This window comes from Pavona decussata, unplaced genomic scaffold, assembly GCF_977016875.1.
Source record: "Pavona decussata unplaced genomic scaffold, jaPavDecu1.1 SCAFFOLD_69, whole genome shotgun sequence".
Lineage (NCBI taxonomy): Eukaryota > Metazoa > Cnidaria > Anthozoa > Scleractinia > Agariciidae > Pavona > Pavona decussata.
In genome coordinates this window covers 1280001-1305710 of record NW_028145488.1, presented here as the reverse complement: position 1 = coordinate 1305710, position 25710 = coordinate 1280001, and the positions used below count along the sequence as shown (strand labels likewise).

General features: G+C 38.4%; 2 protein-coding genes across 2 annotated transcripts; both read right to left on the bottom strand.

Annotated features, from left to right (window-relative positions):
- Positions 1-925: 925 nt before the first annotated feature.
- Positions 926-3922, bottom strand: LOC146477700 (uncharacterized). Its single transcript, XM_085113029.1, has 4 exons — positions 3736-3922; positions 3181-3242; positions 2051-2459; positions 926-1324 (listed from the first exon to the last, which is right to left on the bottom strand). Exons 1-4 carry the CDS (start codon positions 3815-3817, stop codon positions 1119-1121), a joined length of 759 nt encoding a protein of 252 aa, XP_084969155.1. The 5' UTR covers positions 3818-3922; the 3' UTR covers positions 926-1118.
- Positions 3923-6508: 2586 nt separating this feature from the next.
- LOC146477699 (uncharacterized) lies at positions 6509-20480 on the bottom strand. Its single transcript, XM_085113120.1, has 9 exons — positions 20005-20480; positions 19757-19884; positions 19585-19633; positions 19274-19423; positions 19074-19147; positions 14711-14783; positions 13077-13160; positions 11973-12059; positions 6509-10623 (listed from the first exon to the last, which is right to left on the bottom strand). The coding sequence occupies exons 1-9, from the start codon at positions 20209-20211 to the stop codon at positions 9577-9579; spliced, it is 1899 nt and encodes a 632-aa protein (XP_084969246.1). The 5' UTR covers positions 20212-20480; the 3' UTR covers positions 6509-9576.
- Positions 20481-25710: the final 5230 nt, after the last annotated feature.

Sequence of the window (25710 nt, the reverse complement as noted above, 5' to 3'; positions counted from 1 at the left end):
CTTAGCAAGGGCTATTGAAATGCAAAAAGAAAATTGGGGGTAACCACGCAATTTTTAGAGATAACTAATCAGCAAGTATTCTAAAAAGCCGTAAAATACGAAGCAATGCATGTTTATTTTTCCAAATTGAAGCTTTATCATCTCTGAAAAATGCATGGTTACCCCCAATTTTCATTTTGGATACCAAGGGCACTTGCCGGGTTCTACTTTGTCCCCTTAGTTTTAAACTGCACAAAAATATCCCTGTATTAGTAGGCACCACCCTTAGGAAACCCGAGTATCTCGAGATGCGCAGAATGTATGTGCAGTAGCGAAAGTAGGCACCGTCCTTAACTTTCAAAAGTTATTTTCCTCAATAAATCGCGGGAATTTTAAGATTTCATTTTTCCGTTTTTGGAAATTGTTAAATAAACAAATGAACTTTAATTTGGCTGAAACAAGTATTTTTTCATAACCGCATCTCTGCGAACCTTGTTAAGGATGCTGGTTTTCACTAACAAGATATTTCAGGCCAAAGAGGACTTCCTTAGACACACCTATATAAGAAACATTATTACCCTCACTACGGCTTTAAACCAACTGGAAGTCTCCAAAAGGTTAGTACTATCCTTGTGGAGATTCTGTATTTAGTGCTTGCATGCAATGTTTTACGAGAAATTAAGACTTCTCTCCAAAGATTTGGAAGGGACGGTTTTTATACCACGCTAAAATTCGAGGCTCGCGGTTCAGAAATCATCTTCGAAAGGAGTTTTACTCCGCTATTGGTTACGCACGGAACGAGTAATGCACATGTGAATATACGAGCAAGCTTCTTCCAAGTCTATAATTAGGCCACTGATTAACCAAATAAAGGTTTAAGATCAGAAATGTTTCAATGACTAAAACTCTTCTGTTACTAGGTTTATAGATCCAATATACTAGATCCATTCAACGTCTCCTGAAACCAGGGCTCATCCTCGTTTGAATAAACTTTTAACTAACGTTGACAAGTCGTCTATCGAGGCAAAGTCTAAACAACAGATTACTGTGATTTTGAACAATTTTTGCTAGTTTTCTTTTAGAAAACGAAGAATTTTACAGCGAAAACGTCTACTGATTATACATCCACTGGGGACAGGCTATTTGCAACAGGTAACCAGAGTAAGGAATCCAAGGATATAAGCGTGTTGGTCACAATAACTACCGAAGCAGCCAATGGAGCTGCTTCCAAATTCAGCCTCTTCTGCAAACGTTGGAGAGAAAAACTTGAGGTGGCCCTGATAAAGCGTAAAACCTTGGGGACAGCTGCCATTGGCTAGGATGCAGTATTTGCCTTTTGGCCATGCTGTGGAAAGACAATGAATGATACAAGGTGAGACCTGGGAGAAATTCATCAACTTCTTTTGAAGGAAAGATGTAATGGATACGCTAGTGTTGCCCAAGAGCATTCATCAGACCGTCGAATTCCTCAAATTGAAAATAAGGGAAAAGGACCCTGCGATCAAGGCTGCCCAATTCAGCACGGAAAGGAAGGGTAGGTGGTGTTATAACATCTCCTTTACCATGAAATCAGAGGGCACGCTACCTGAATTTTTTTCCGACATACTTTGCTAAACCTTGTTATGACAATGTCGTATTTTCACTGAATCGGATGCTACCACGGCAACCATGCTTTGACAATTCGGTTTTTCAAGTTTCAAGTTTCCGGCCTTTTATCGGAAAAATTGGATTAGAATTCTTTATCGAAAAAAAATAGGATGAGTTCTTCTAATTTTTGGTTTTGTTTTTCTTGAAACGGTAAATTCAAGATGGCCGCTTTTCGAAAGTCATCACGTACGTCCACGTAATGTGACGTCATCAGTCCGTCTTGTGAATTTCACTAAAAGGGAGCATTGTTTGTCGTACCGTTATTGTGATATCCATTGTTCTCTAGGTTCTTGAAGTGCAAAAATCGAAGCAAAATCAAACCAAAACAGACATATAAAGCCCGGGTAAATACGGTTGGAGAACGTGCTTAAACTCAAAACAAACTTAGCATCTATCTTAAAATTACGAACAAACAAAAAATTACCTTTCTTGGTAACACAACTTCGTTCCTCCGTGTATTGTAGAGAGACACGTAATGTCTTCATCTCGTGTTGCAGCTTTTCAATTTCTTTCATGACTTTTTCTTCAATACCTTCTTTATTTTCGTCCTTGCTTTTTTCCAGGTCTGCAAGTTCTTTATTCATGCGAGTCTTAGCGTCCGACCACTCTCCTGCCAGGGCTTTCACTTGATTGACAGTTTCATTGAGCTGTTTCAATACACTGTGGATCAACCTTGAGTGCCTTGCAATCCTTATCAGCACCTTCTTGAATTTCTGCCTGTTATTAGTGCGCTCAGTGACACTGTAGACTCTCTTGCTGAGATTTTCAATAATGTCGGACTGAGCGTTTACCAGGTTGGCCACTGTTTCAACGTTGGAAACGAGCGCATTTAGCTGAATTTAAAAGATGAGGTAAATTCAGTTTTTCACATGTGTAAATTAGAAACCATTATATCTTGGTCCGGTTTTCGATTGAGTTGTAATAACTCTGGTCGTCACTGACCAGTCACAACACACGATAGGGAAGGTGTAGTCCAGTAAAATTATCAGGCAAACGATTAAAGTTGAAAAGCACTCGACTTCGAAATACATGCGCCATATCTAATGCGAGCCCACCGATACTCACCAAAACACTTACAAAATGTGGCAGTTAAGGGCTCTGTTGACACTGTATGCACAAAACTAACGCCTGGGAATGCAATTTATATAGGTATACTCCGAATCTGTGCAGGTTTTTTTTTTTTGGGGGGGGGGGGGGGAAGCTTTGATCCATGTCAACCTACTGTACTGGTACGGCTAAAAAAATCTACATAATTCTAACAAGGAAAAACCTTGTAGGATGTCTGTAAAGACAAAGAACAATTTGAAGAGGTTTTATTAGTTTTATTTTGTAACAAATCCAAAATTGATGCCAGCGAATCTGCACGAAATCTGTCATACGAGGCAAACGAAACGCTACTGGTGATGAATAAAAAGTTCTCTTGAAAAAGTCGCACAAAAAAACGTACCACAACATCCCACCTCAACCCCAACCCCCGTGCATGTCCAAGGATTAATCAACCAAAATTTGGGCTTCTTTAGAATCAAAGGCTACGTAATCCATTTACAATCTCACCGTTCCCTTTTGACCGTCATGGTCGCCACCTTCCTCGTTCTCGTCAAAGTTGTAGACAGTAACTGTCAACAAACAATAACATCGAACAGGTTGAAGGTGTGCCACTAAGCTGGAAGAAGAACACTTCACTCAATCATGTGAAAAATCTATATATATTTTCCGCGGCCAGCTAGGGAGACTTAAGAAACAATTGCTTCCTACATACACTCATGAAGTAAATAAATAAACCCATTACTAGTGAGCCTAGAAGAGTCAACACCATCGTTTATCAATTCCATTTTTGTGTATTTTCATCTGTGTAATAATTTTGGCATGTTTTGTGTAAATGTAAAGTAAGGTAATAAAACTAACGAATAAGGAAACTGATTGATTTTGAAAAATTTTAGCGTCAATCTCTCTCAACACATGGTTTCATTATAATTCCACCAAAAGGCGCAGTAATCTCAGAGAGTAACAACCACTGATCTATTAGATAATACACCAAAATTTACAAGGCAATAAAAAAGTATTTTGTATACTGCTATATTTTAGGGCGATACACGATTTATCAATTACCTTCACCTTGAGGCTTCTTTGATGAAGATTCCACAACGTACATCGTTAAGATCAGGAATTTTGCAAGGTTAAGACAGTCCATATTCTTCAACGCTCAAGGGATATGATTTTTCTGGGTCGTTGCGTCGGAAATTCTTTACGAAAAGATGTTATCACATGACTACCGTAATGACAATTATTAGATAGACCCAGATCGCTCCCGGCCAGCGCCCATCTCATAATCTTTCTTTTTCGCAGAAAGGGATATCAAGGTCACAGTATTCTATGGGAAAAGTGGCTAACGTTCATCCATTTTATTGATGGCAGCGAAGAACACATGTCGAGTTCGATGAGGTTTATCCAGTGTAAGCAACTGAACTAACTGCAAGGCCGATACTGCTTAGAAAGCTTAACACTACAGCGACATGATAGAGACCAAACCGAGAATCAAATATGCAATCGTGAACAGCTGTTTCGAACCAGTAGATCTTTCACAGATCCTGCGTATATTAGAATTATTTTCGTTCGCGGTTCTTTGCAGTTTGTTTACTTTTATTGTATCTGTCAGTTAGTACGCGCGGTGTGATTGATCAACTTTTGCGGGCCGTATTTCTCTGTACGGCCCTCTAGTTTCCTTTCCCGTGCGTCCGGTTAACCTCAGAGATAAAATAAATATCTTACTAACCTCGTCTGTAAGTTACGGATCCTCGTTTTTTCCCGTTGATTTTTGGCCCGCGCTGTAAATCAACGGGAAAAAATTCGGTCCGTAACTTATAAGTACAGACCTCGAACTCGGTTAGTAAGGGGTATTTATGCAGTGTGTCCGTTACGAAGAGGAACAGAATACGACAGTGAAATAAACTGACAAAGTAACCAACTAACCTATGAACCGACCGACCGACCGACACACTTATTAGAGCATGCGCACGGTCACTCCAACTCAGCCAATCAGTGCACGGTTTTTTTACACTCTACATTCCATAAATTTTGTGAGATGCTGCAAATTATGTAAAGTTTCATTAATTTCAAACCGTTGCCACACAAAACCTCCCCATGCGGCTGGGTAAGAGTTACGAATAGAGAGTCTGACGGATTATGCTCGTAAAATCGAGTATCATGCCGGACTAAAATGGTATTTCTGACGATTAAGCCAGCGAATTAGGCAGAAATAAATATTTTGTCGCCACGAGATACGACAAGGCCTGGGGCTTAGGCCAGAGCATCATGGGTAATGATGCAGTGGTACATGTGTACACTCGATTGCAAAAACGTTGACACCAAAAAAGCACAAACCGTGAACGATGAGACCCAATGGCTTTATGGCTATAAGTGTACTAAATTTAATTTGTTTGCATATTCTATTCTCGTGCGACGGTTGGGAACCAAAATTAGTTGCACGTGGTGAATGAAGGAAACTGTCCAAGCTTTCCTTAAAGTGTCAAGTTGGCCAACAAGGGCTAATTTTTAAACACTACCCACAAATCCGTTGGGTCTCATCGTTCATGGTTTATGCTTTTTAGGTGTCAACGTTTTTGCAATCGAGTGTATAAGACGGAGTATAGCACGTGATATCCATCTAAGCCTCAGAACCAACCATTCTCCTTTGGCTTATGCCACGGGTTGGTTCTCGGTAAGCGTCCCAAAATAAACGTACTTGGTTTACACTACTGTGTTATTTGTTAGACAAAATATGACATTTTTCCCTCTCTACCTATTAAACTAGTAATAATCAAAGGTTAGGTAGTCGCAACCGTGAATTGAATTCAAGGCCAACCGCAAGGTCTAATTCTAGTCCCGGCAAGCGAGACGTCCCTCGACTTTGAAATCCCGTTCATTTCCTCTTTATTCCTAATTTTCTCGTCTGGCTAATGAACGGATGTCGGTTCGGAATGGTTAACTGCCGTGCAAGGGATTTAACTTTGTATTTCATTCACAAAAGGCATGATATTGTTCTTGAAAAACCCCTAAGCTTCCGATAAAATGATAATAACCCGCACGCGTATTCCACTAAACCAAAATATTAACCCGGTCCAAAAGAACAAACAAAAAACAAAATCAAAAAGGTCATGGGTTCCCGCAACAACACTAAAGGACTGATTAGGAAGTATCCGTAATACAGATCTCAGATCACTCATATAGTGGGAATGTGGAACCCACTTCTGATGACGCCTCAGCCAGCTTCCATTTTTTTTTGGCCCGCAATCAAGCCATGGCCATCTTTGTCCGCTTGTCTTTTCTCCATAATAGAGCGCGCGTGACAGAGATTGTGAAAGATGAGTGCAGACCTTTCCGCTTGGATTTTTCTTCAGATTTATACTGCTCATATTCTTATCCAAAAATCGTTACTTCCGTCAGTATTAAGAGCGGTCGAAATTGGCGCATTTTATACCTACCAACTTTTTCTGACCCAAAAGCGTGCGATTTTTTTCCTGGGAGTGCCAGGATTTTCGATGACGACACGACGGTATCCGAAGATTTCCGAGAACTTCCGAACACCTCCGAAGAAATCCGAAGACGTTCTAAAGTTCTCAAGAAAAAGATTATGCTCCATACGGACCTTCCAAATTCATAGATTTCGGGGAAATGACTGGCCTTTTCGTTTCTCGCATTGGAAAGATTTTCAGTTAAGGCTGTAATGGCTCATATTTTTCAATAAGGGGTGGGAAATTGGCCCCCGCTGAGCGTGAGAGTTGGCGGGTTAGCATTTTACATGTGTGAAATATAAAACCCATCACATATTCTCCACCCCTCCCCCCCCCCCACACACCAGATAAACGACGTCAGAAAACAAATCTTCTTCAACCGTGTCGTATAAATATTTTATTCCATCTCTTGTGATTTTTATTCGTCCATAAATTAAGGTGTCTTTAAAGCAGACAAACTATCCGACTCTTGTCAAACTATCATTCTTGTAAATAAAATTAATAATTTCTTCCTCTCTTTTTTTTTCAATTCTTAATTGTTTACAAATTACAAATATCATTTTCCTCAAGTGAACTCTGAATTGAATACAAACAATTTTAAATCATTATGATTAATCTGTAATATAATAGTTTACTGCCAGAAACATATGGCATAATCTTGTGGCAGCTTACAACGCTTTCCAGCACTCGTCTTCAGATATAAGTTGATCAATCCTTACCGCCCCTCTTTATCAGTGGAAAGTACTAATATGGTATCAAAAAACCTGATATTGGTTAGCAAGTTTGTTTTCTCGACTTACCATACCAACAATATAAGTTGTGAAAAACAGCCCTAACTTAAGCGTTAAGTGATTGTAACTCAAAAATGAACACGGTGACCCCCCTTTTTCGAAAATAGGTACGCATGGGGAAAAGGGGGGGTAGTGCTGTGCACGCGCTGCGGACCTCTTTGTTTACGGACGGACACTCACTGACTGACTGACTGACTGACTGACTGACTCACTCACTCACTCTTACTTGCCTGACGACATAGTGGGTAGAGCACTATACAGTGCACTACCAACAAAAACAAACAAACAAACAACAACAACAGAAAAAAACCTTGTAGGGAGGGGTTCTCAGCCACCTTCACCTTTAGAAAATTTATACTTCTAGAACTTAGCAAAAGGTTTCGACTGAACATGCTCATCACTATTCCATAATAAAAATAATAGGGGTCACCGAGCTCGTTCCAGAGTTGTAATCACTTAAAGCTTACGTTAGGGCTGTTTTTACCAGTTTACATTGTTGCTATGGTAACCTTTAAAGTCCAGAAGACAACTATAACTTATTTACCACTAATTAGGCATTTCTTTTATGCCATTTTTGCTTTATCAACTGATTTCTCGAAGTGTCAGTGCTGGAAACCGGTGCCAGCCACCTCGTGCTGTTTACACGAGGTCATTTCTCCTACAACTTGCAAAGCAACGCGGTTGTTGACGTAATTGCACGTAACACCCCTCCCCCCCGCCCTCGACTGTGGTTTTGAGTCTGTGGATGAAATCCTCAAGTGTGACCATTCAAATGAAAGCTACTGAGCAGTACTTTCCTGTGGTGCTGTTTATTATGCTGTACAAAGTGGTTCTAGCTTTTGAGTCTGTGGATGAAATCCTAAAGTGTGACCATTCAAATGAAAGCTACTGAGCAGTACTTTCGTGTGGTGCTGTTTATTTGACTGTACAAGGTGGTTCCAACTTTTGAACCCGTGATAAAATTTCTATGTATGATAAAATGAAGGCTGTTCATTAATGCATTATGGCACATCTTTGTGGTTGTACATTGCATGTCGTACAAGGTTTTAGCAACTGTTAGTTTTCATTTCACATTCCCATTTCTCCAAGTTAGGGTGAAAGCGTTCTTTGCACATCACTCATAACATCGAATTTGCGCAAAAGTTAAGCGTTATATTACGTCCATTATATGAACCAATTAACCTAAAGTAAAGGTCAAAACGCGCTTGTACGTGTATTGTATTAGTAATCAATATTATTATTACTCATCTCAATGAAATATTTAAATTTAGTATAATTCAACATTGCGTAGAAAATACAATGCATTACGCAAGGAAAGTGGAAAAATGAAGATTGGATATATTTTTGTATAGTTCACTCGCGATTCCTTTATAATTACGAAAACGGATTTATCAATGACATCTCAATAAAATGGCACCCTTATCTTCACAACCCACACCTCCCCATCCCTGAACAAAATTTAATCTGCATCAAATATAACTATGCGACAAAAACATTTCCTTGCAATTTTTTTTAATCTAGATTCAACATGCAGACAGTGCTGAATTAGAAAACAAACGACCAGCAACAAACAAACAAAAACAAAAACAAACCATATTCTCCTCAGCATGTCCTAACAAACATGTCCATTTACAAGCGCTTTTCATGAAGCCTCACGGTGGGTTGTCATTGTGTCTGTTGCAAACTTAATGGAGTTAATTCTACAGTGTGGTAATGTGGGTCTTTTCTTCTTTGCATTGAGGCTTCAAGTATGGCAAAATATTTCCCCAGTGAAGCCTACGTTATTAATACAAAGAGTTCTGACACTGAAATAGCTCTTTCGAACATGATTGATGCCTTTTTACTGAAACCTTCAGTAGTTCGCTTATTTCGATTGCTCTTTCATGAAAATGATTATCTATTACTAATCTACCGTGTCGGAAGCCTACACTTAGTGGGGTGATATAAGCCATTCTTTAGAACAAATGTTTCCATGACTAAACTGGTGAACAAGAGATGGAAGACTAAGTGAGCATCATTTCCCAATGGAACTTTTACGTTAGACTGCAAGCAGTCCCTTTCTGGATAGTCGAGAGGTCGCGCGAAAAAGCCGAGCGCGAAAAAAAACTAGAGCGAACGAGCGAAGGGGGGCTTGGGGAGAGGCGGAGCCTCTTCTCGTTTATTTCTCCTCGCTCCAGTCTCGCTGCGCTATGAGCACACCATCTCGACTAACCAGAAAGGGACTGCTTGCAGTCTACTTTTACGTACATGTTTACCACAAGTCGTGGACTCCTTTCCATTCCACCAAAAATTTTTGCACAAAGATCCATGTTGACCATTTATCAAATGAAACACTTTCTCAACGGAGCTGTACTCAAACCAAACTGAACGCTGCTTGCAGTGTAACAATCCTTTCCCTAAATTCCCCAAAATCTACTCAACAGAAGTATTGGAAAGGAACTAGTTTATTCAAATGTAACAGCAATTTCTTTCTTAACAGTCGTAACGTAAAAAAGGGGGCCACCTTCAGCATTGAAAATTTCCAGTCGGGCCAAACAGGTCCAATCCTGAATGGTTAAACAAAATTTCTGGAATTTTTGGTGGAATGGAAAGTGAGCTTTTGCTTTACCAGGTTTTGTAGTAAGTTGTGTTTCTACTAAAAAGACTTCTTACTCTGATTCTTTGCACTTGCTTCCCTTTCGTTTAAAAATCCAGAATGAAGATTTCTGATTCTTGTGGTTGCCTTCTGGTTCAGTGTGTTCATGGGATGTTGAATGGGCATTGTTACATGAAGTGCCACATTCTCTGTGGGAAGACGTCTGTCTTGACTCGGAAATCTTCAAGTCGTCAACTACGGGTGTTGACTGACACCGTGGTCTATTTGTATCAAGACCTTTACACTCTGGACTGCCACTTAAACAAGGGCTTTGCGACGATGGACAAGAATGAGACACTTCCAGCATGTTAGGAGATGGAGGATGCCCACAGGTAATTAAAGGAGGAGTAGAAGAATTCGAATGTACTTGCCGAGGAGAATATCTGCCATCAACAGAATCTTCCTCCAGACTAAAATTGTACATTACCTCCTCTGAGCTTTTCTTACGACGAAACCTCCGCGAGTGTGTATTTGGAGAGCTTGGGTCTGGCAAGCCAGAGCTTGCGTGTTCAATGTTCTCGGCGGATACAGGTAAACGTCCATTTTCCTCAGAGCTGATCAAATTGTATCGTTTTAAGTGTGACACTGACCTTTGCTTGGTACTGTCCTTAACTTTCTTGTGCTTGCCTGGGTCGAAGTGCGACTGTATGCGAAGAGCCCGGTGAAAGAAACTCTTCAGTTTACTGGGTGTATTCTTAAGCAAATCATCCGTAGCCATGTTAAACATCTTATAACGACCTGCTATCCACGACTGTCGCCGTCTCTCAGCAGCACGAAAGTTCAATTGCGGAGACGTTTCGGCGCTGACAATAATAGCTGGTGGGTTTGGAACTGGTGCAGGTATGGTACTCATTATAGGTGCAGAATTCTCGGTGCTATTTTCGTGTTCATTCTCCTGAGGAGATGTAGGTGAATGCTGTTCAGCTGAATGTGGTATGTGAAGTGATAAGGCGGGTGTGTTCATTACTTCATCTATCTCAGGTCGCACTTTATATCCCACAAGAATAAACTCTAAGTGTTTGGACGTTTCAGCAAAAGTTGGCCGTGTTGATGGCTCCACCTGGGGAAGAAACACTTTTGCTGTACAGACAGATTGGGAATGATGTATTATACAGTGAGTGACACAGGCCAACTCGTAAAAAAGGAAATCCGAGTGCTCTTATCAGGAGTCGAACCTAAGACCTTCAGATTACTAGTTCGGATGCTCTACCACTGAGCTACAGGAGGCTTGTGGGACCTAAGGCTGTAGATTCATGGGACAAACATCCCGCATACTGCTAGGATTTGAATGTCAGTGTGTGGCCGTATGGGCAATGAAATAAATGTGATGGTATATTATTTTTTAAGCCCGGTGAATAAATGAGAATGATGTATTATTCAGTGCGTGTCACAGGCAAACTCGAAAGAAGGAAATTATCCGAGTGCTATATTCTGAAGGGCTAAAAGACCTCTTGGAATTGAAGGAAACCCCTCAAAAACGGTTCAGTTTGTTTAAGTTCAGTTTGTAAGTAACTTTTTGGAAAACTTAATAAACTTGAAACTTGAACTTGAACTTTAAAGTTGTAAACATGGTTATATCAGTTTAATGCAGTCGAACCTCACGTAAGCGACCACCCAAAAGTCCAAGATTTAGTGGTCGCTTACGGGAGGGAGGTGGTTGCTTACGAGAGTCCAACCACAGGGATTCTCTTTCGGGAACAGGTCTGACACATCTGCTTATTCGAGGGGAATGTATATTTTGTTAACGTTAATTTCCGCGTCTTTAACTAAGTGGTGCATTAATTTCCACGACCTTAATTTCCACTACTTTTGCACCCAATTCCCGATATACTTCAGAACGGAAAATGCACTGTTTTATCAGGGTGGAGATCGGCCCTGGAAAAATGGACACTGTAAATAACGCCCGAAATGGTCAGATTATGTGGCTTAACCCCAACGTTTAGGAACAATTCCACGAACATTGTTTGCATTTGGGATCTTTACACTAAGTGTTAAAAGAAAATTGCGGTTCCTGTTGTCTCAACAACTTCTGTTTTTTTGTGGCAGTCGCGTTAATTTCCCCCATTTTGACATTTTAGCACCTCTTTCCCGTTAATTTCCTTTATTGGGAAGTAATTTCTCCTGCAATTCGCGTTAATTTAAGTCGTGTTCATTTCCAATACCTTAATTAACACGAGCGTTAAATTCCTAAAAAGGTATACTCTGTATGAGGAGCTGAGCTACATGTATCTTGGACCTATCTCAGGCAACAAAAATGATCCTAAAATATCTGAAGGGAATGCAATGGGCACTCTAGGGCTAATTTCAAGAATAAAACCTGGATATCCAATAGAAGAATTATAATCACCTCCTCATTGGTGTAATTCACAACCTCCTCCCCCCCCCCCCGATGATTAGCATTGCTGTTACCTGGCAACAGCAAAGTGCTGTTTGGAGAAACTCATTTGGACAGTCTCCTGTCATGTGCTGAAATTTCTCCACATCAACACCAAATTTCTAAGAAAGAAAGAAAAAGAATACCATCAATAAAAGTGTGCTAACAGAGTGAGGCTATCCTGGGTTGTCAACAGTAGACAGGTGCAAGTGAAATGTACAGTTCCAGAAAAAACCAATACCCACCCCATCAAAGGTCATTGGAAATTCCTGGGGTAGGGGAGGGGCATTTCCTGGGGGGGGGGGGGATTGGGGGGAGCATGAATATGTTCTGGAACTGCACAATTGCGATACAATACAATACAAGCTTTAGTGACACTCCTTAGAGGAGCTTTTCAGCGACAAATAAAATTATAGTAAAACTACAATAAAATTAAAGCAACAATGACCAATATCCAATAAATTAATGCGATGGTGTATTTTTACCCTGGTAAATACATAAGAATGATGTGTTATTCAGTCAGTGACACAGGCATACTCGAAAAAAGAAAATTCAAGATCTCCTACAGGAGATTACTAGTTTGGATGGGAGCTAAGGCCAATAAATTAGAGAATTCATGTGACAACATCCTGCAAACTGCCAGTATTTGAATGTTGATAAATGGTACACATGAAAGAAATGTGATGTTGTGTTTTAAGCCTGGCAAATAGATGTACTTTTTCGGTTACAAGTCGGACAACAGGCATGAGATAAAGGAAGGAGAAAAGAAAATCTGAGTGCTCCAAAGAGGAGTTGAACATATGTTCTTCACCGAAACATTTTTCTCTGTGAGCTTGAGGGGAGCAGGGATGATGCAGAAATGTTGACGCCATATGTGTCTTGCCTAGTGAGTTTGTCGTTGGTTCTTATCTTTGCACCAAAGGTTTTTCCCCGGGTACTTTGGTTTTTCTGCCTTCCACAAAAACCAAAATTCCCAAATTCCAGTTGGAAATGGAAACAGCGGATGAATTGAGCCGCTCTGTGGAAGCCAATGATCATGGAATTCCCATTCATTGACTGCTACACCAGATAAATTTAACGGAAATCTTGATACACCCAATTTCATCTGCCTTAAATTACTAAACTGTTCATGCACACACCTTTGTACGAGGTAACTCATCCGGGTCAGCAGGAACTCGACCAATGATCTCACACAGAATTATTCCATAAGAGAATACATCAGCCTGCAAAAGATGAAGAACAATGAGAAAATTGGTATCTTTTGGCTATCGCCCCATTTTTCTCCATTTAGTATCGTGATTTCAAGACCTCCTTGTCAAAAATCAGCAACAGTTACTTCTATGCTCCAATTACTCCACACTAATCCTTCTAACTTTTCCTCAGTTCTACACTGTAACCCATTAGAACTGAGACATCAGTGATTAAATTCGCCATCATTCGCCCAGTTTGCTGTGAATTGCCAACTAATTCAACCAATTAGATTGTGCCATGTTATCACAAATTTTCAAAATGGTGGATAGCAATATAGTGGAGGGGAAATTTGCCATGATCAAATTCATTGTAAAAAAGTGCCTAGTCTGCTTGTGCAAGCTGGCAATGAAATTTGCTCGTAATCAAATTTGACAGGATCTGCATATAAAATCGCCCAGCAATGTGGCTGGTTTAAAACCAAATGCAAAAATTTGAATATTATGCATTCTGATTGGCTCTTCACTTTCTGAGGGGGGGGGGGGGTACATATAGTTTAACCCACATGCATCTTATCATGGTTAGGCAATAGTCACAGTACATGTAGAATCCTGCTTACTTGAGCTCCCCAAGGGTAGTACAAGTAAGTGGTGTTGCCGATGAATTTCAAGTATACTTTTAATAATATTATTAATAAAATGTAGACTTATCATTCTTTCACAATCACTGGTCACTATGGGGCAAGAAGTTCATTTTTGAACAGCCCTTTGATAAGAAATTATGTTCAGTTTAGCAATTTTAGCCATAATGTTCAGAATGTACTGGTACAACTGTATATTAAGAAAAGACCTAGTTAAAGGAAGTTTCTATATATATAATTTAGCATAATTTATGAATAAATGGCAAGTTAATCCGCTGTTTTCTGACATTTTGAGATTTACCAACTAACGTTTTCAGAATAGAGTTCGCATTATCAAGGTAAGATTGAGCTTAGGAAAGTGAAGTTTGTTTGAGTTGGTGGGGAGTTCAAGTTAACAGTGTTTGAGTTGGCTGATGCCAGACAACTGATAAAAATAAGGACAAATCAAATCCAGGGGAAATTGGATTTTGTTTGAGTTAGCAGGGAGGTCAAGTCAACCGAGTTCGAATTAGTGGGTCTTTACAGTATTTCCTTTTGCTTTGCATCACTGAGGTGTAAATATTTTTAACTTTTGTCAGAACAATCAGAGAACTAAGCTTGACTTTACCAAAATAGCTTACTATAGTTATTGCTGTCTTGACTATATAGTTAACAGCCGTGATGTGATTGCAGCCACTATCATCTGGGCCCAGTTGCTCAAAGCCCGATTAAGTTAATCCTGGATTAACGAGAATTTTGATTCGAGTTTAATTACTAAACAATAAAGATTTTTCAAAAAGATTTGCATCCCTCAGTTTTGACTTTGGCTTTTCTTCACCATTGGCTTAAAATAAGATTTTAAAAATGAGCGAGCTGAAAACCTCGGGTAACTTTTAATTGTAGATTAGCGTTAATCGCCTTTCAAACAACCGGGGCCTGATGTGTTACCTGTTTAATACTCCTTACCTTCTCATCATAAGCCTCACCACGTAGAAGTTCAGGTGCCATGTTATATGGAGATCCAACAATTGACTGTTCCCTGCAATATACCAAAACAAAACAAGTACATAAATTAAATTTCAGTAAAACATTACTTTAATTCACTTAACCTATCAGTAAAACAAGACTAACAATTTTATTTATAATTTATAAAAATGCATTTGCATTTAACATCAAAACAAGTTAATTGTCCTGCTTCTTTTGTCAGTTTTTCTTGTATGGGCTACTAAGCGTGATTAAATAACATGGCCTAGTGTTTAGCTTTGTAGGAAAAAAACAAAAAAAACACTATCCCAGAAAAGCAGACCTTTTTCATTATTATTTTTACTACATTCCTTCACATAGATTTCTTTCCAGTTTTCCTTGCTTTCACCAAGTTGTTCATCATGTATTTTATCAGTGGCAATGTTATAAAACAGTGGTTCTGTGCATTTGCCTGTGCGCACATTGTTTTATGAATTACTTGTGAAGCCATTGGAAAGCACTCACAAAGTTGCGGTGGTTCTTGGTTGTATAATGACAAAAATAACGTGGCTCTAGAAAATATTCAAAATTTATTTTAAAAATGTTTCAGATATACACACTTGTGACACAAAAGCATCTGGTGCTTAAACCTTTACATTATGCACTTGAGACTAGAAATACAAAACTCTTCATCCTTTAGACTTGGAGTAAGACTATGGAATATCATACCGAACCACTAAAGCAACTTAGTATAAATCTACTAGTGTTCTATCACGAATGCTGTTCTCTGATTGGCTCCGCAACTCGCTATCTATTTAACAATTAGATTATGAGCTCGAGATTTCTATCGCGTGATAGCTGATGAGGGCGCAGCCCTCATCAGCTATCACGCATAGAAATCGAGAGCGAATAATTTAATTGTTTTAGTATAAATCTACTAGTCGGTCAAAACTAAACAAGTAAATTATCTATATCCTCATCGCAGACACTTCGAAACGGCGGCGAAGCGGCCGCCATTTTGTTGAAAACCGCTACTCACTATCTATCACAGAATAGATAGCGAGTAGTGTAGCCAATCAGAGAACGGCATTCGTGATAGAACTCAAGTAGATTTATACTAATCTGTGATAGATAGTGAGTAGTGGTTTTCGACAAAATGGTGGCCGCTTCGTTACATTTTTGAAGTGCCTGCGATGAGGATATAGATAATTGACTTGTTTAGTTTTGAACGACAAGTACACTGTAGATCTATACTAAAACAATTAGATTATTTGCTCTCGATTTCTATGTGTGACAGTTGATTCGGGCTTTGCCCTCATCAACTATCATGCGATAGAAATCTTGAGCTCATAATCTTATTGTTAATATAATTATTAGAACCACAGTAAGTAATTTTAAAAAAGAAATACACAATTTACTTCTACGAATTCTTAAGAATAAAGAAGAATTCCTACAATCAAGGACAAAAGGGTTGGGACAAATTCGAATGTATGGTGTATTTGTATGCACACAGCAGAAACACGGCAAGCCAGAACGAAACTATCCAGTCACAGATCCCCACCCCCATACAATGTTGAGTCTGCGTAAGAAATATGCCTCATGGGACTTCAACATTGTATGTGGGAGGGGTAAGGAGAAAATGGCTTCTTTAGTTGGGTCACACTACATTAGCAGTTGACAGTATACTTTGTAAGATTTGTCCTTGATTGTAGATCCTACTTCAGTCGACCTAATTCAGAAAAACAAATGGCTTATACAGTGTATATATAGTCATAATGAATCTTCTCTATTGTTGTAAAGTCTGCTAAATGTTATACCTACATGTAACACAACCAATAGTTTCCTTATTTACCTCACATCTGAACTGTAAATAATATTCTCAAATTTTACTGATTTATAATTTTTTTTTATTTTACCTTAATCCTAAATGCTACCTGTCTCAACTATTAATCTTGCTTTTAATTATTTTGTGGGTAGCAATTCTCTCTCTTTCATGCAAACTTAAAAGAAACATATAAAGCTGAAGTTGAGTCATGCTCTCCAAATTTCCCAAGTAACTTGATACATATAAACACGCTGAAGCATAAGCCCATAATTGGTTTACGTTTCAGCATATTGTTGTACATGATCCAGCCTTTAACATGGCAACAGAATCAAAGGAAGCTCTTCTCAGCAACTTTCATTTGAATGGTTTCACTTTCAGATTTCATCCACAGACTTTAGAGTTACATGCCGAGTCATCTTAAGTTTAATTTACAGCCAAGTTACCAAGTGCCAAGAGCCATGTTTCAAGTGTGGGAATTAAATTATGATCCATTTGGGTTGACATCTGGGTGAGGAAGTGGTCTGAGGTTTATATTTGTCTCACATAGGTTACTCAAACAAAACCGGTACAAATGAGAAAATTCTTTCCTCCTTAATTGAATATTACATAAAACTGGAATTCACTCCACTGTAATAACTCAAAGGAACCACACATTTACAAACAACTGCCACAAACCAAACGATATATTCACACACCTTAGCTATTTAAAATCATTACTAATAATTGTAAAACTCACAATTCCAGTAAAATACTAAATGCAATTTTTCTTCCTTTTCATTGGCCAAGAGCAAAACATGTGACCTGCAAATACTGCCTAAAAATAATGGTCTGCTCATGCGCAATACTGTCCAACTGTTTTTTGCTCTAAATAATATTCTGCTCATGCGTAATTGAAACCACGCTCTTGGGTGAAAATGGCAGATCGCTTTCCTGAGCTGTTAGAGAGTGATTTAGCATCCTTAGTTGTAAAAAAAGAAACTCAGGGCCAGAAAAATAAAACATAATAAAGAACCCCAGGTTATTCCAAAATACTGTGCATTGTCAACAGTGTCTCGCAGATCAATTATTTGTCCGGCAGCATTCAGCTTCGGCAAATAATTGATCTGCTCATCACTGATGGATGAATCATGATATTTTGCTCAAAATTGTCTGATAATTGTTCAATAGTTGTTTTCCTTAACACTACATGTCAATGAATCAGATGACAGCCAGCCAACTTTCAAGTTTTAAACAATCATGATTACACTGGTAACATGTTTTTCAATGTATGTAGACTGAATTTCCCAATTCTCGTCTTAACACTGTGCAAGTTACCTCTTAGTGTTTAGAATTACTCTAAACAAGTTCTACAAAGAAATCATACATCACACTACACGTGTAAACTACTTATCGGTAAACAATTCTTAAATCTATTTTTAACCTACATACTATCATGACACCAACATGAATTTGCAAGACAATAAATTATACCAATAAAGACACTGGTACAAATGTAAATTTCACTGGACAGGTGAAATAATATCGTTTCAATCTTGGACCACATTACAATATCATGACAGGTAATCCCCTTGTTACCAAGGAGACAACAAGGTACAGGTGCCAAGATCCATTATCATTCACGTCATAGCATTATGCACTAAAATGAATGTAGATAATCAAGCGTAGTGCATTTGTCTTAGCCTCCTTGACCATGAAAATAAATGGCTGAAAGTTGCCAAAAAGTAAAGGATAGAAAAATGTTATAACTCAACCATTTCTTTGCAAAAGATGCAATTGTCAGGAAGAAACTAGAGTGTTATTCTACAGCTTTCTGTCCAAAAATCTCTGTAATATATATTGTAAATAAGGGCTTAAAAATACATTTTTTACTATAATTAGAACAATGGACACCATTATAGCCACTCAAAGTGACATGAATTTTAATGTTTTATAATATCACACAAAGTCACTGATACAACTGCAAATTTGGCACCTTTAAAGATTACCATGTGAGAATCAAGTATATCTTGTTTTATATTATACTTTAAAACTAGAATTCAACCATTCATGGGAACTGGAAAAGCAACCATTGAAACGCTAGGTTGGTATATGTCCTGTATGGATAGATAATTACACCACATTAAACAAACACGATATCCAACACTTCAAAATAAACTAACAAGGATCTTGAAACAAAACTAGGTAAACTACAATCGAAAATTCTATAAATTTCAATTCTCTCTTTAGTTTCTTTGTGTTTACTTGCAGTTTGAATGGCTAATTAAAAACTTCCCCACTCGCTGTGTGACGGTCGAACAACAAAAAAATATCGAATTCTCCAACCGTTGTAAACATTTACAGCGAGGATCTAGGAACATTGAAAGTTCCAGTTGCTATATTTTGCTTAAATTGATAAAATCTAGGTTTTTGTTAGTTTATTTCCTTGCGGAAATAAACAAGCATGTTGCAAAGGTACCTCCCAGTAAATATTATTTTTGCAAACTTGGAGCTTTCTTCAGTGAAAACAAGCACTTTTATTTCACAAATCTGAAATCTACTTACTTGATTTCTGTTGCTAAACCCAAATCTGCTACAACAGCATAACGCCATCCGTTTACTTCTTTGATCAAGCAATTCTTCAAAAATAAGTAAACATATGGGAATAAATTTTAGTGGAGACTAAAGAGTCGAGGACAAAAATAAAGCAACTGCGAATGAAAATAAACTTTGCGAATGTTTGTGTTTTTTAAAATTTACAATACCTTGGAGGTTAGATCCCGATGAATTACTCCTTGCTTGTGAAGGTATCTCATTCCTTCTGCAATATCTTTTGCAAGATAGAGGCGTGTTGACCACTCCAAGTGAATTGAATAGTCCAGCAAAAGTCCTTCAAGTTCTCCGCCGTTTATGTACTGTAATAAAAACAACGAGCTTAACTTTTTTACCGCCAAAGAAAAGAAAATCTGTCGCACAAAAGGTTGCGGAGAGCTCTCAAATTTTCCAGGGTACAAAATTTTAATTCTGTATAGTTCATAAAATGTTAAACTTAATATAGAAATTGAAAATATTGTACCTCACAAAGAAGATGCATTTGGTTGTCAGATATGCAAACACCAATAAATCTGAAAAGGAAATATTCCAGTGTACGAGTTGAGACAAAATCAATAGAAAATCGTCAAGTTTGTACACAACCGAATATGGAGCAGACAAGGAAATAAGCTCTATAATGAACGACTCTTATTTACCTTATAATATTTGGGTGAGAAAGATGGCTCATTAACTTGATTTCGTCTAGCATTGTACAGCCGTCTAATTCTACTTCAGGTTTATTCATCTTTAATACCATAATTTCCCCCGTTTCCCGATGCTGAACCTACAAAATGAAAACAAAACACATTGATCGATATTCTCGTCACGAGTTTCAAAACGCTGAAAAACTCGATAAAAACTATACCGAAGTTTAAAATACACGTATTTCACGGCGTAACTTCACCTTAAATATATCTCCATAAAATCCGTTCGCGAGTTTACTGCATAAGAAGTCCTCCTTCCGGTAAATACGCGAACTGGGAATCGAGGACGGCAAGTTCTCCAACACATTGAAGCGATCACCTCTCGCAGTTTCTGCGGCGTGCTGTTCGTCCGAATCACCACTCTTATCGCCTTCCCCTTTAGCTGTTATGTCCATGCGGACCACCATAAGTATTTTCTCACTAAGATGAGAATATTAGCTCGCTTTACAGGCAGAAATAAGACAACTTCTCCCCATTTCTTAACGAACAAATCCGTCCTTTCCTGTACACGATTTGTGTTACTTTCGAGTTGTAGACTACCCACAGCCTCACGGGAACGATCAATGATACTCGCCTCCTGATTGGTTGACCTTGGGACCTTTTGCGTGCCCGCCGATACGCGCTGTCAATCAATTGTCATTATCAAATTTTATTTTCGTGTGTTCAGTGAAGTGAGAATTGTAAACACAGTCGTCGTGTGAATTTCTAACTTCCTCACGCAAAAAAAAAAAAAAAAAAAAAAAACCCTAAATAAATAAAATAAGAAATAGAAAAGTGGCATCTCTGTTGCGCGAGGTCCGATAGCTACGCTAATAACTAAAAAAGGGCCAGTGTTTCAAATTAAAATGCAAAGGCATTTAACAAACCGAACGAGCTGCTAGAGAAATGCAAAGTTAGTAATGGCAACACGCATCCCTTTAACCTAACTTTTTGGAGGATAAGCTGTTTACAACTTTCGAAATTTTACATATACTGTACATCGGTTGATACACTTTTTCCTGAAACAACTATGGCTACCAGGTGAAGGAAGCGTAGCGAAAACGAGAGTCAAGCCACCTACTTGTTCCCCGCCGTCCTCCATTTTGAATATCGCGAAGACCTGGGGCCGAGTTCTCTCTGAGGTCCACTGCTCCCCCTCGGTGAAGGGGGCGGGGGTAATAGGTATATTAGCGGTGCGGTCCCTGAAAATAGGATCAACTGCATACCTGGAGGAGGCCAGCGATGAAAATGAGCATCTACTGAGGGATCAACTTTCCCATAAAACACCATGTGCCACACACTTTATATTGGAATTTTTTTTTATAATCCATCAAATATTTTTGCTCTCGCGCGAATGTGTTACTGGAAATCATTCCGGAAAGTACTTTCTGATAACGTCATGACCCCGCTGGGCGCTGGGCAACACTGACGGATGCAGATAAGGAGATCTGACTCACGTTTACTTATTTACTATTGAAAAATAATCAATGTAGAAACGGTTTAAGGTGAAAATGTAAGGATCAAAGCGTCCGTGTAAAGCAGGAGGTATTCTTCTTAACAAATGCTTTCCCCTGTATAGTAGTTAGGTCCCCACTTAGCCATCTGGCAACCCAGTTACAAACAGAAACAAAGCTTTCTTAGATGAAAAGTCGGTTTAGTAAAAATTGACAATCAAACCTTTAACTTTTTTTGGTAGGTCGATTAGTCGACTACCAGTCGCGCTTAGGCATCTGTTCGACAAAGTCTGCAGCGTCACGAACCAGTAATCACTGTACTGTGAACTCTGGTCTGGCTTGGGCCAAACAATGCAACTTATAATTTTAATAGCAAAGACTGTGCCTGAAAATTATACTTTATAAAAAAGAAAACGAGTTATAGTACTTGATTTGAGCTATTGAAAAGTTATGAAATACATTAATTAACAAGTATGAAAAATTCAGCCATATAGAGTTTGCATGACCGGCATGAAATAAAAGCATATGTATAGTTTATTGTTAACAGAGTCGATAAAGTTCACTTCTGTAAGTAGGTTTGGTTTACTTCTATTCCAAATTAATCATACAATTGTACAGCGACATTTGCTGCCATCAAATGTGCTAAGTTACGCCTTTTGGGGGATTTACCTTGGTGTAAAACCCTGACGGATTCTTGTGCATGTCTGTATTGTTTTGTAATTTCTGTTTCCTTGATGTTTTACCAGTCAGCTGTGAGTTTTACAGGTTTTTACACCCCTTTATTACGGCTGTTTCTTGGGACCCGATGTAACTAAAAATAAGTTTGAGTTTTCTGTCTTTATTTTACATTATAGATTTCAGCCACAAAAACGCTGCTTCATTGCTGAGCGTAGTTCACGAACTCTCCAACAATACAGAGGAGGATTCAGCGATGAGTTAAGAAAAACTATAGTTATAGTTACATAATAAACAGTAAGGGAATATCCACCGGCAATAAGGACAGACATTTGAGGTACATAACAAAAAATCAGCAAAATAAAGACAAGGAAAATATTAACTGTGGATTTTTTCAGTCGGGTTAAATTGAAAATATTGCTACTGTATGCCCCAGGCTGAAGTGGCTGAATCTGTGCTTGATGGCGTCGAACGACGAGACGAATGTCAAAATAAATAACAAAATTTGCAACTAACAAGACAAAGCCTATTACAACTAGAACAGTGAAGTCACCAGAATTACGCAACCAGAGTAAGGAGCAAAGTCCACCCCAGAACCAAATACCGATTATGGCAAGTTTGACGCGGTTTGTAGTTACTATGGAATTGTATCTCAAATGCAAACGAAGAGCAAGGAGTCGTTCTAGACCAATTACTGTAACAGTGGTAAAGGACACTCCACACAAAAAATACGCCACCAAGTTGAAAACTAAGCAGTTGATATGGAAAATGTGTGACGAACCATAATTTGCCGTCAGTAGAAGAGATATTAACAGAGGCTGAGCTATCAAACCAACAGCGAAATCCGTTACGGCAAGGCTTGCCAGCAATTTGTGCGCCGGCGAATGCAAAGAAGGCGTCTTCCAAATTGTGATTAAGATTGCAGAATTCCCAAGCAGTGCTGCAAGACAAAGAGGAATGTTTGCCACAGAGATTGCTGTCAAGTAATACCCATGAATTTGTTCAAAACGTCCTAACTTTGGCAGACATTCCATCTCAAGTGTAGTTGCAATTGTGCTAAGCTGTGTTCGGAATTACGGAATAAACTGCTAACGCTAATGGAAAAGCAATTGTTTTTATCAAACAATTGTCTGCCCTTTTCTGTCATCATACTGGGAAAAGACGGCTGCTGTAAAGAGAATTTTTAATCAAATAAATCAAAAGCAATTCGAGGCGAAAACAAATTCCGGTATTCTCTCCTAAAGATCTATTACCGGACAGTCGATTTAAATCTGAATAGAAATCTACGATTCTTTTGACAGATTTTCAATTATTTGATCAAAGGCCATCTAGATAGCATTAGCCACCGACTCTGCCATTAAAATACTGCACAGCAAATGAACTTACTCACATTAGCTCAATCTTAATTTTACTTTTTTATGCTTTTAATGAAATTGCAAATGGTTGTTCGTTTTCTCTATCACGTCAAATCAAACTTAATATTTCGTCTCTTACCCACGTTCCCCTTACAGATATTTAAAAGAATTGTTGATAAGCCGGAGAAATAAAGGTATTTTGTGTCGATAGCTATTGGCACATCCCTGAACATCATTGAACACTGGTAAGAATAATTTCCTTTCACATTTTTTTTTTGCACTTTTCTTCATATATCAATTATTGTGAGAAAACCCATCGGAAATCCTCCTTTATAGGGATACAGCTTGTTCTTTCTTGCATAATTTCTGATCTTCTCACTGCTTTTTAACAATGTTAAGGCCGATTTAGACGGTTCAACTTTTTCTTACCACTGCGTTAATGAAAAGAAAACCTTAATCATTGTTAACTGCACAAAAAACACGATTTTATTGTATAAACTCAAAGCAAATGGAAATCATCCAACCGAACCATAACAGAAAAGCGGGAGAAACTAATCACCTGTTATTTCCCTTTCTATACCTTTCATAACAACTTCGTATAAAAGGATGATTTCATCAGTTTTGGAGACTGAGTTGTTTTAATATATTTTTTTTCTTATTTGTCATTACTAAAAAAAGAAGAAGAAGAAAATTAAGATTTTTGAGTCCTGCATGGATGGCAATTTCCTAATCTAGCCAAATAACGGCAGTTTTGCATATATAAACGTTTTCATTTTAACAATGTGAAGTGTAATTGAATCAAATTTTCATTACCACCTAACCTCCTGAGGGACCATAAACGACATAGAGTGATCCAGTGGATTTGAAAAAAAACACTGAATAAACAGCACTTTCCAGAGATAACTGGCAAATAAAACTTGGACGTTTTGCTATGAGATTCAAGTAAAGCCAGTGATTCAGAGGCAAAACGCAGCTTCTGTATCTCAAACGTAATGTAAGTTTAATGACAAACGTATGAATATTAATTAAATCGTTCATTGCTCGCTTTTTGGCTCGCCTAAATCTCCAAATCGTGGCGGAAAAATCTTAAAAACTTGTTATTTTCCTTCATGCAAAATCTAAACACAGAAAAAATGACATAAGGGGTCGCTGCGTTCCGTGGAAAACCATATTTCCTACATTTGTTTTTAGCTGAAATATGTCCAAAATCTGGTATTCCAGCGCAAGAAATTATGTTCAATTTCGGCCGATGTGGACTTCGTTTCATGAAGCGATTGAGTATCTAGGATATTACAATTCTAACTCGCCATTTTTCCGGCTTGTGACAAAATGACACTAATCGAAAACAATAATTTTGACGGCGTAAGTTTTCATATGTCAAAAATATAGCATTCCACCGCGACAAATGCTGTTCATTTTTGACTTCGTTTCTTGAAGAGATTGAGCATCTAGGACATCATAATTCTAAGCAAACATTTTATTTTTGGCTTGAGACATAAACAATAAAACTATAAAGCCTCCAAAAACTAGCTGTATTCATGGGCCATCTGCGCTTTTCTTTAATTATTGTTAGTTTTTTCTAAGTGAGAAACCGGACTTAAGGGATACAGCTTGTTCTCTCTTGCATAATTTCTAATAATTTATGTAGACTGTCCTTCAACATACATCCGTACCCCAGGAGTTGGAATGCCAAGCCAGTACAATATTCGAAGTATGACTGGCTCCTGTCGTTGTTTCTTATAATATGATCTAGGAATGAGGGTTTTGATAACCAAGTTGGTATTAGAGAAATTTGTGATGGGGTGGTAGAGTTGACTTGTACTGTCTTCAAGTCCTGTTTTTCAGATCGAAGTTTGTTGCTTTCCTCAAGAAATGATGAACACATTTACCGGCACAGTATAAGCCGTCAGTCAGTTGTCTTTTCTCCTAAAGGCAAGTACTCAACATTCTTTTCATGGCTGACCGTAAGTCACGAACTCTCCAGCAGTACACCAGCGGATTCAGGGACGAATTTAAGAAAAACATTGTGACGACCATGGAGTATGGAATATCTACATTTGCAAGATACAAAGAATAAGGCAAATAACAACACACTAGAAGAATGAACACAAGAAAGGTGTTGAAGGCAGATTTTTTGAGTCTCTTTACGCTGGTCAAGTTTGTCCTGTTCCTCCCTTGTTGTTGAAGGTGTATTTGAGACTGATGGCGCCGGACGACGAGGAAGATTTTCAAATAAACAACAAAGTTTCCGACTGCTAGCGTCCATGTTACCGGAGATATGGAGATATAAAATAGATCTGAGTTCCAAACAAACGTGCTTGAAAAAAAGGCCGAGACTAACCAGATGAGAAGAACAACCACATTAACACGAAACGTGGTCACAAGAGAATGGTATCTCAAATGTAATTGAAGAGCAAGTAAGCGATCGAAACTAATCGCTGTT